The 11,766-nt window shown below is 34.2% G+C and overlaps 2 protein-coding genes across 10 annotated transcripts in view; both read right to left on the reverse strand.

Annotated features, from left to right (window-relative positions):
• Nucleotides 1-11,200, reverse strand: part of LOC110373018 (transient receptor potential cation channel subfamily A member 1) — a 113,386-nt gene extending 102,186 nt beyond the window's left edge. For 5 of the 9 annotated variants that reach the window (XM_064043168.1, XM_021330105.3, XM_049838833.2 and 2 more), the window contains exon 1: nucleotides 10,991-11,198. The gene's annotated coding sequence lies outside the window, so the exon portion shown is untranslated. The other 4 variants (XM_049838812.2, XM_049838798.2, XM_049838802.2 and 1 more) reach the window with 4 other exon arrangements.
• LOC110373019 (carcinine transporter) lies at nucleotides 3,985-6,006 on the reverse strand. The gene has a single exon (XM_021330106.3). It carries the CDS (start codon nucleotides 5,899-5,901, stop codon nucleotides 4,180-4,182), a length of 1,722 nt encoding a protein of 573 aa, XP_021185781.3. The 5' UTR covers nucleotides 5,902-6,006; the 3' UTR covers nucleotides 3,985-4,179.
• Nucleotides 11,201-11,766: the final 566 nt, after the last annotated feature.

An 11,766-nucleotide genomic window follows, 5' to 3' on the forward strand; every position in this document is an offset into this window, starting at 1 on the left:
AACAGTTTTATATTACTTACTTAAATGTAATAAAATCTCTATGTTTACACTAGCTAATACTTTCAGGTTCGATATATGACGTGTGTCGGATAGCCAGTGTTTCTTTTTCGTGGACAAAAGATGTGTTTACCTGAGCTTCATACATAGACTGATCTTTATAATTATGAATCGTTGAAATTGAAAATACAAAATCATTATACTATGTAAGATAAGCAATGCTTCAATATTGGACCTATTTGCAATAACCTATACCTATTTTTGAAACGCAAATACGTGTAGCTTTTAATTTAGAATATTTATTTTGGCAGCTGGTATATTGAATGATTTCTCAGTTTACGTTGAGGTGCCCAAATGGCGAAGTATGGTTCTTCCACGTTAAAAATATCGTATTCGTGAGAACATATTCTGTCTATACATTGACGTGGGTTTTCGTACACCAATTTGTCAACGTTGTAAAACTTACTTAAACAGTTGAAGGTCTTTTTTGGAGGCCATGATGTCATGAAAACGTTGACTGGGCCATCAATTTTGTATAATCCATGCATTTCAGGAATATAATACTTATGTGTACTTCAAGAATTTATGAAGCAAGTCTTTCTCCTACACTTTTTGCTCCAGGAGGTGACAAAAAAATGACACCGTTCCTTTTTGTAACGATTAGATTGAAAAACTTTTAGGTTTCAGATAACCAAGAATAAAGTGTTTTTTATCTTTGATGGATTATCCGAAGTTATGCTGAAAGGCTTTTTAACTGTCCACGCCTTAATTGTTTTTATGCAAATACTTAAGTTATGTACTACATGCAACGTAAATACTTCTTCTTCTTCTTTCGAGTCGATGACATGTCATATATTGAGACTACACTACGTAAATACTTGTCTTAGTCAGTAGTTACTTCTACCGTGATAGTGAGTATAGTTACAATATACTACATTTCCTATTATGAATTCAATTAAAGCGTGTTTTATTTGTCTTCGGACCTTTATTTACGCTAACAAGAACAGATGAACCGCAGACAGGAGCCGCGACCCTACGCACACACACAGATGTCATTTAGACTACTATTATATCTCTCGTGGTGCTTGTGTTTGAAAAACTGATTATTATCATTGGTTAAGTTACTTTTAACAAGTTTACTTACTACCGTTACAATATTATATGAAATCTGTTATTAAAAAGTATATGTATGTATATAATTTAACAATGACAAACCTAAAAATATCACTATCTCATTTCGCTGAACACACTTATCTCAAAAAGCGTGATTCGAAAAATCTTTTTTTTCTTGTCCGGATGTCATCGTATGTTAGCTACCTTCAAATCTGGGCTACCAGAGGAAATGTACAAAAAATCTATTCATGCTTTACGAGGTACAGAAATGAGCAAAGAAAACCTTGCTAAGCCATCCAATCTGAAAACCGTATCAGCACCTGTATGTCGAAACATCATAAACTCGTCTTACTTTTATTACAAACAAACGTACCTACTCAGTACATAGACTTATATATTCGTAGTTCATCTATTTATGAATATTAAGAGTACCCACACATTGCGCACTAAACAGTTGGTCGATAACTGACGAATGTTTTTTTAAAGAAAATCTTGATTTCAATGTAAACTGATAACAGCTAAATATCTGACCTTTTTAATATGCTTATCATCTTCGTACTGATTTATGAGCCCAATCAAACTACCGGACGACTAAAAGTTTTCAGTGGTGTAGTTCGCAGTACATAGAGTACATATGTTTGCAATGTACTCCTAAAGTACATATGCTTCCCACGTATAATATGAAACTGGTGCTGATTTCCTGAGCAGTCTTTGTACTTCGTTACCGTCGCATGAAATCTACATGAGAAGCAATGCGATATAAATCAGTTCTGTTTGATTCGCAAAAATAAAGGAGATTCTAATAAGGCAAGTCGAGACGGAGTTTTAAGCTGGCGGGAAACTTTTTTTAAGACTGAGACAATGTTGTTAGAGGTTCTTATGTGTCTGGCTTTTTTTATATTATTCGTATTGTAATTGCAATTATGTATATATTTCTTCAGGTACTGAAACAAACGTTAAATGGGTTTTGGTACCTTTTATATCTTATACCTTTTATATCCATATGAAAACAAATTGTTTATTCCAAGGAAGAATAGACTTCTCATACAAAAAAAAACTTGGGAAAATGCATCGCATATTACTGACAGTCCCTTTAAAAACATGTCCGAAAGTAAACAAGCTTCAGAATTGAAAGAACCCATAGTACCTGTATAATGTTGTTTACAAAAGACTGTAAGGAGTGCCTCTGACATGTTCGACAGCTAAGTATTAAAAATAAATAACATTTCATCCCTTCACCCTCAGAGACTTTGAAATTCTCACAGAAAATACAAAATGCCATTACTATACCCTATGATTAAAAGTATGAATCAAAACTTCTCACCTTTATTTGTGTTGTGAATATAATTTAGGTACCTATACCTTTGTTTACAAATAAGTTACATATTTGTAGTATCAAAGCTACAGTTGTATTTTCAGACGGGTTAGGTAATGGCATAGGAATTTAAGGCTACGATACTAAATGAACGGACGGTTTGGATTCAATACTTATTTTGGGGCAAATCATCAAAATGACCCCATCCGACGTGGGTGCAACGGCCAGAGGGAGAGCGCCAGACTCTTACTTAAAGCCTACCTTTGTTCCTTTTACGGGCTATTGTTTACCAGGTCTTTCAAACAATGCCTGGGTACGAACCTTAATATTGAGACACATTTATTTTACATACATTCAAAGATAGTTGACAACATGTTGCGCCATTAAAATAAAAATGTGATAACTGTAATGCCGTGTGTCATAGAACTAATCAACAAGACAAACAAGATAAGTAAATAAAATGCAAATAGTGAAATCAGCGGCCGCCATAATAAAGGATTATGATTCCCACTTTATTTAAAATAAAGCCTATTTTATCTGGTGTTGTAAAACCCCATTATGTTCGTGATAATTATTTTTTATATATTTTTTCCTGCAACACCCATAAACATTAAAAAAAATCTGTTACAATAATGTATTTCAGCTATGATGGCAAACTTTTGAACTGACTCTCATACGCACCTATCTCCTAAAAATTTCGTATCAAGTTATAAACCATTAATATCAATTCAATGAAGTTTGGGTGACACATTTTCCACTAAAATATTGTTGCATCCACGTTTCAAAGCGTATCGAAAAATCTTGACTTTTATTAACCTGCGCCATCGCTTGAAAACTGTCACGTTTGTATTATGTATTTATATCAATATCTGATCGAGGTGACTGTTAAAGAACACTGTTTGTGGAACTAAATTGGGTTATAATAAGTCAAATAAGACCCTTGCATTCTAATTCCTTTTATTTTATTTACTATTTGACGCACGGAACTATCAGTACAAAAATTCGACTACTAGACTAGACTTCGCTAGTTACTCAATATTACGAAACTAAGTCAAACTGTCACTTAAAATGTACTAAATAAAATAAATAGGTACCTACTGAAAAAACAAATAGTTTTATATTTCTTTATATGCGATAAAAGGACAATGCGCTGCTCTGCGTCACTAAAATAAATTAGCTCTTGCCTCGTATGTCGAGATCTTTTTCAGCAATAAATTACACGTGTGTGGACCTCGTGAGTGGGTATCTTCATATTACATGTACGTACAAGGACAATTGCACTTCATAAAAAGTTGGTTTACGTCGCAAAGAGAGTTTTAGGTGCATTGCTTAGCGTAAGGTTGAATATGCCACGTGCTTTCTTCGTTCGTGTGATAACATTTTTATGAATTCCTCGTTTAAAATATTCTTAGGAGTTTAAAAGCAAGATTTAGAAGCAAGGATTCTAGGAGTTTTGAAGATAGAAACTAGTAGCATATCTTTAATCAGTGGCATGCATATAGACTAATAAAGGGCATATTTATAAGAGTACTCATAAAAACAACAATAAAAGACAAAAATAACAATTTAAAAAATTTAATGATTCAGACTAGGTCGCATGGAAGACAACAACAACTGTAACAATTCGCATACTACATAAATACGTAATGACTAACTATAAACTAACAAAGGCAGAAAAAATCGCTCGCATAAAAATGTAAAGGTAATTAGGTATTAAACAATATCACATTATGCAATATAAATGAATCATGTAACTAATTCAATTCAAAGCTCTCATTCACATGGGCATGTTTATTGATATCAACAACTTGTTTTTTAGAACGCAGCATGTCGAAGAATCCTTGGCTTCGGATCAACTCTTCAGCATCATCGAACGTTTGTGGCATATCTCTTTTAGCCGTTTCAGGGAGCGTTATACTAAGCAAAGCACCAGCCGCACCTATACTACCAACAATAACCATTGGTAGCCAAGACTTGTAGACCTCAAGATATGCAACAAACGGTGATATAACAGTAGCAATGTATCCACAAATATGTGCAATCGACGTACCAGAACCTCTGACCGAAGTAGGTAATACTTCTGCTGCCCACTGCATCACTGTATTACAAGCCATGTTTACCATGAATCTGGCTACAACAGCACACAACATTGAAGTTAAACCTCCACTGACAAACGGTATCAAGAAACTGAAAATAGCACATAACGTTAACACAGTAATCATCATTGGCTTTCTACCTGTGTAGTCCAGTACAAACGACAAAATAACCAGTGAAGGGAATTCAGTTAAAGATATCACAGAAAAGGACACGTAAAAATCAAACTGCAGCTGACCTATAGTCCTGATGAGGGCATCAAATATTAGCATACAAAATGTATATTCTAAACATACACAGATAAAAACTCTTCTCAATAACGGTCTTTTTAATAGATCGAACACATTATTAGTCGTTTTAGGAGTGTTTAATGTTGTTTGCTTGAAATTATCAATTAAAATTTCGGGAATCACTTTTTTATTGACACGAGCTATATTCAACACCTTTTCCACTGCATCGTCAATTCTTCCTTTACTCAATAGCCACCTCGGACTTTCAGGTATAATGAATGGAGCCAATAGAGACAGTACCATCGGTACACTCGTGGCGAGTGCAACGATTTTCCAATATCCACAAGCCAGCGAAATCCATGGCAACACAACAGCTCCAGTAGTGAAGAAAGCCGCAAATGACAAATTAGTGATTCTGGTTCTGTATTTAGGAGCACTGTATTCCAATACTAGGAGGTAAGTCATCATCATACAATTATCGTATGACATACCCATGAAAAAGCGGCAGATGGTAAATTCTATGAAATTGTTGACGAATATACTAGCTGTGCCAGCGATGGCTCCAATCATGTTGCTGCAAACAGCTGCTGGTATTCTTCCAAAGCGATCAGCAACCCATCCGATGAGAAAACCTCCAACGATAGAGCCAACAAAGAAAAACGATTGTGCCGTTGCTTGGTTACTGTCGTTTTCGCATACCCATCCCATTTCCATCCCGATCGTAGGATAGGCGAATTCTGTTTTGTTGAATTCCCAACCATTCTGACAAGGCACTTTGTTCCATGACGCATTTGGTGTTATTCCTGTAGATAAAACTTCGCTCCAATTGGCTTCATACTGCTGACAGCGTGAGTATCCAAATGAGGAACCATTCTCTGATGGTATTGCCAAACTTCTTCTTTCTATGATCGACAGATTTTGCAGATCTGGGATCAAACACCAGTGGTTTGGTGTGGTTTCCGTCAGGAATACTTGTGAGAAGTAGGAGAAAGCACCGAAAACGTAAAACGGGAATGTTGCAAAGAACAGGAACACTTGGTATTTGCCGATTTCACCAGCTGCCGAAAGGAATTCATCATAGTCAACTTCTTGTGTCTTTCCATTTTCTTCCTTGCGGTCGTTTTCATTAATGTTTTTCTGCTTTACACTCATTTTCGATTCCAATACGAAAATAAATTAAAACGACATAGCTTCAATTCGTGTGTTTCCATGGAAAATATTCTTAAGACTATTAAAGAGAGTAAACCTAACGACCTTTTAAAGAATCTTGTGTGATAAAAGATAAGGCTCAACGTTATTGCTGTTTAATTTAACGTTTTTATTATTGTTTCAAAGTAATTCATTCGCTGACGCGTGACGCCGTGAAGATTAGAATTTCCTATGCATAAATTACGTGGTTTATATAATAATACTACTACTACTGGTTTGCCTCTTGGGTTTTTGTCTGACGTCGATAGTATTTAACGAAGTAAATAGTGTAGTTATAAAATAAGAGAGGCACATGACATACTTCATAACTGACGCTTTGGAAAATGATAAAGTAATGGTCAGCTTCCGGTTTTACCAGCAATGAAAAGGTTTTCCATGGAACAACTTCCTGCCTAAGCTCCACAACCCAGTCAACGGGTAACCTGATATCCTTTGATAATAACGTTAGAGTGGCTGACTGACGGATATTTTGTTTTCTGTTTACCGTAACAACTGTTATGTAAACATGCAATAACTAAGTGGAGATCAGATTATTTATTGTATGAGATTAATAAGTCTGTATAAAAATAAAAATGTATGTAAATATGTCTTGTGAACTCAAACACTTACGCAAAATAATATTATGTAACAATAGCTTTACTTTTCTCTTTTCTATGATCAAAGGACCGGATCAAAGACAGTAATTTTTAACTTACAAAAAAGAAATTGAGAAGATGGCATCCTAGCTCATAATGATTAATTACGTAATATTTGATAACATTCCGGGTAGCTAGCTACTAATAGTGATTCTTTTTTTATTAAGGAACTTAGTACTATTGATGACAAAGATATCTGTGTTAACTGATAATTTTCACATTTTTTCGCGGCACAAAATCGCGGTAGGCAGTCCTGTCCCATAAACTTAATATACTGGCAATAAGCGAGGTCTGTTCGGATTTCATGCCTTAATTGAGCCCGGGAGCATGATTTCACGGACAATTTTGGCTTTTGGAAAACGATTCATTTTTGAAAAATGTGGTAAGTGTAAAGAACAAAAGTGAAGAAAGGGGAAGTGACGTGAATAACGTTTAACCCTAATCTATGTAATTATAATGAATGGTTACATGACCATTTTCTGATGTTTATAAAATACAGTTATTATTTAAATACAATCAAAGTTGTAACTAACTTGAATTACTTGAACTCGGTCTTTATAATAGAACATAGAACCAATTATAAATTGTCTTGCAGAGGAATTTGTGAACAGACAATGTAATAAATATGTCAGTATAACAGCAGCTTATAAAAATGAAAATAATTAATGACAGTAATCACTTAAAGATAACATTACGTACATAAAGACAACTTGGTACCTATATTCGTAGAAAAATGTTTTTGGATAAAACACCGTGACTTGTCTAAATTATAATTGATGGGATAATAAATAAGGTGTAATGGCCCATGATAGCATCTATGATATCATACATGCGGATAAAATTAATTTGACAAAAGGCAACTGGAAAGTTTCTTTGTTCTACATTTTTTATTTATTTTCAAATCCGCTCTTTTATGATTGAAACGTCATGTTGAATTATTGCTAACAAAGGTTAACCATTAGGGCTGTATGTTGCAAAGAGACAAAACGAAATGTGTCATGTAGTCATGTACCTGTAAATACGCATCTACGCTTCTTGTAGTTTTACTGGATTAGTTTCCCATAAGCTTTACAATCTAATAGACCTTTTACCATATTTAATATTCTTAACTAGATTAAAAATCGAATGCTATTCGATGTTAATCGCATTATTGACGACGACCTGATTAAAGAAATAAATTGAGAGACAGTCGTCTGGAAAATGTAGGAAAAGCGAAGGAGCTTTTCTATGAGATTTCTATCACAAAAGACTCAATTCAACTGCTTAATAAAAATACTTGGAGCTGAAAATTATTTATCCGTGATGAACGTCACAAGCTTCATTTTCGTACCAAACAAAGATTAACATAACAAAGTGTTTTTTCTGCTCATTTGTGAGTTTTTGCGCTCCCCCGAAAACAAAATTTCACCAATATTATAACTGCATTATCCCTGAGTGCTTGTAGCCGTTATTTTCTTCGGAAACAATGTACAATGTCTACAAAAGGGGTGGTTGAGGTTTGGGAGAAAAGCAAGAGTTTATATTTTAAGTATTGAGACAGACAATGAACCTGTTTCAAAACTGAAATTGCAAATACGTCTCCAATGGAGTTGAAATAAGGTATATATTGCAATGTCATAATAGTTAATTCAGCTATAATAGGCGCATTATTGAAAAGATGTATTTCCTACAGTTCATTGTCCGAAGTATTGTCGTCATTTTCCTCCATTTGATCATATGACAACACTGTGTTATTACGTTGATCCTTATATGATGTGCACTGAAGTGTAACATAAATCGGAGACAAGTTTATATTGAGGGATAGCCATCCATATTTTCCCATATTTTCTTTAGTCTTTATACCCCTGAAGAAAAAGATGGGTCTTATAAGTTTGACAGCAATATGTCTGTCTCTCTGTGGCATAGTAACCGTCTAAAATCGGACGGATAAATTGATTTCGGCGCGGTGTTCTATCAAAATAGGTTCAGCAATTTTAAGTTTTTAGTTGTTTTGTACAGCGGTGGGGATCTCAGACACAAAATAGAAGATTTACCTATATTTAATATTTTAAAATTAAAATACTGAATTGATAATTTTAAGTCGTAAATCTATACTGATTACATAATGATATCTTTTCCTTAACTCCATTGTTTGCATAAACCAAAACTGTTGAGGACAAAAATAAAGATAATCATTATGCAGAGATTGTGAAAATCAAAACCGTTTTGAAGTCGGGTTAAAGCGACTGATGTGGCGGCCGTATCTTAATTGTGTCATATTGTTATCATACTATGTCACATTGATAAGGCAAAACGCAGGTTGTATAATGATCGATGATTTCAAAAATAACTTCCTATAATTAATGTTTGATATGCTAGTAATGACATTGGCGGGTTTGTTTCCTCATACATTATATGTTTACATATAAATCTTGAGAAAGAAAAGAAAATAATTGCAAATGTTTTAATTATCTCAGTCTATATTTTCAACTTAGTTTATGTATGTACATTTTACATTAGAATCGTGATGCCAGAAACTATCGGAGTCGTACCTACTATAAATATTTTTACAAAAAATATGATTGTAATTGTAACGGCATACCCTCATATTGTAGGCTAATTTCACTTCCGCTAAGAGACAACCAAAAGAATGTACCTAACATGCGTGCTAGGTACATATCACGGGTTAGAACAGGTCAATGTTTCAATTAAATACTAGTCAAAATTTTAAAAAGCTGACGTAATTTTTGAATCACCCTTTGTCAATGTTTCATTATTTAATCATCTTCATAAATACGATCTTGTGGTCTATTTTCAAGGCATAGAAAAACGATGGGCATACAAACAATCTCAGGTAATTTCCATAAAAAACATCGAAAATAGAAAATAGTGAGGATGTTAATTCCACTTTGTTTCGCAAAGTGATGTCAGACATTGATCGTGTACTCCACTAATTGACCGGCCCAATGATTCTATAGCTTCCCATAGCCGAGACCATCACAGCTACGCCCACAAAATAAAACAGAGGCAAATAACGTGTGACGGTATCCCTGTTTATGTAACCTGGCTATGGTGCAGGGTTCACTGATAACATTGAACGTCAGTTCTCGTCAGCAATGGAACTTGACCTTCTATTTTCAAAGTGAACTGTTGTTTTAAGAAAAAATGGACGGTTATGTTGCCGGCTTCTTGTATCGTTTCGAATAAAGAATCTCGAATAGCAGAATGAAACCTTCAAGTCTCGAACTTTTTTGTGTTAAGACTAGCGTTAAGATAAAGTAGTATGGCTGAATACAAGCCTTTAGTATTACATTACTTTTTAACTTATGACCAAAACTACATTATCTCTATGAAGTAACTTCTTAAGCTTTAAGATAAGTGCTCCCATAATTTAATTATGTATCCAAACAAAGTTAGTTACATAGTTACTTCTTATTGTACCTAAGGGGTTTATATATATAAATACAAAGAAAATCCTTTTTCTTGTGGAAAACTGACGCGTATTGTAAGAATAGCCAATATTCTTTTTATTACAGTGTATACACTAATACGTCATACTCGAAGAAGGGCGAAGAGCGAGGGAAGAAAACTCAATTATCTTGTCAGTTGTCAGTATTGAGACTCTTCGGTTTGTAGATAGGAGTCGAATGGCGAATAACTTACACTATTATTATATAACATCTACTTTTATCAATGTTTGAATGATTTTAGCAAAATTTTCCGCCGCCAAAAATAACGAATTATTTAATGAATGAAAGGAATTTCTAATAAATCTCTTTATTATACGCCTTCGTCATAAAATAATATGAACGCCAAGTGCGCACAGCTGTGTACTCAGTGTCGTATATTTTTGTGACATAATTATGTTTTCTTAATTATTTAGACGCGCTTCTAAATTAGTAACGTGAATCTGAATGGTGTGATAAAATCAGATACTTAATGTAGGCATTTATTGATTGTCTTAATTGAGGCCACTAGTATTTAGTTTATTCGGTTGCAAAATGGTAACCCAAATACGAAAACAAATATCGACTTAACAATCAACAAATGCAAATTATTGTGAATTGCTAATTAAATGCTGTAAAGTGAAAGCGAAATTCCTTATCAAAGAAGAGGCTCAGATGCACGTGTAACAGATATTTTCTCCTAAAAAACCCCAATCTAGATAAGAAGAAGTATTCTTAATAGCACTACTATAATACGCTGACGTATGAGCAAGTAATGTTGAAAAAATAATATTTAAAGAACATTTTACACATTAAATAAATACTCACGTAAACCGCACGTAATTTCAGAAATATATCGAGTATTTTCTCCGTTTCTATTAATTTCACTGACAAAAAAACTTTCTTAAAAATCAAAACAACACGAAAATTCAAATAAATAGACACCATAGATAATCAAATGTCAAAACTTACCGCGAACTCACAAATCGTTCACTGGTGCGCGGAGGTTTTAATGCGTTCTCTTTTTAAAGTTTTTTAAAAAAGTTGCGTGCGTTCGGGTAGGCTACGGAGCGCGGCCGCGGTTATTATGGTCATCGCGGTGAGTGTGTAGCGAATGGGCGGCCCCCACACCTCTCTTGAGTAGGCATGCGTGTGGCGCCCTTTTGGTGGACAAAACTTTTGAAAGGCTTCTCCGTGGACCGATTTGGGAAATTGTCTCCTTCAATGGAATGAGATTTTGAAGATATTGTTTTGGGAAAGGCTTGTTACGTGTTAGGTTTTAGGTTATCCTTGGAGAGTTATTTGCATTATAAATACCACTTCAATTGGGCGATCTTTCTCTTTAGGCAACATAAAATTTTTTGATGATACATATTAAATTAAAAACAGTGTTTATGTTGCTGTTTTATTTGACTCTCTAGTTTTATTTTAGGATTTGTAAAAAATATGTAATAGATGATAAATGGTAAGATTCTTTATGGGGAACAAGAAATAACCAATAATTTTATTTATTTATTTTTCCAGTCAGCCATTTTAAAGGAAAAAACATTATCGCTTTCACCACGTGACGCTGTAAATATTTTGAGGTGGCTTTTCTCTTGAATTCAGCGCCATCTTAGAAAGATACGAGATACTTTTCAGTAAACATTTTCTGTAACATGTTACTTACTTACTTCCATTAAAGGGGGGACAGTGGCGCGGGGAGAGGTACAATAGTACCTACCTACATTAAGGCTTGAAAATCGTCT

This window comes from Helicoverpa armigera, chromosome 1, assembly GCF_030705265.1.
Source record: "Helicoverpa armigera isolate CAAS_96S chromosome 1, ASM3070526v1, whole genome shotgun sequence".
NCBI classification, from domain to species: domain Eukaryota; kingdom Metazoa; phylum Arthropoda; class Insecta; order Lepidoptera; family Noctuidae; genus Helicoverpa; species Helicoverpa armigera.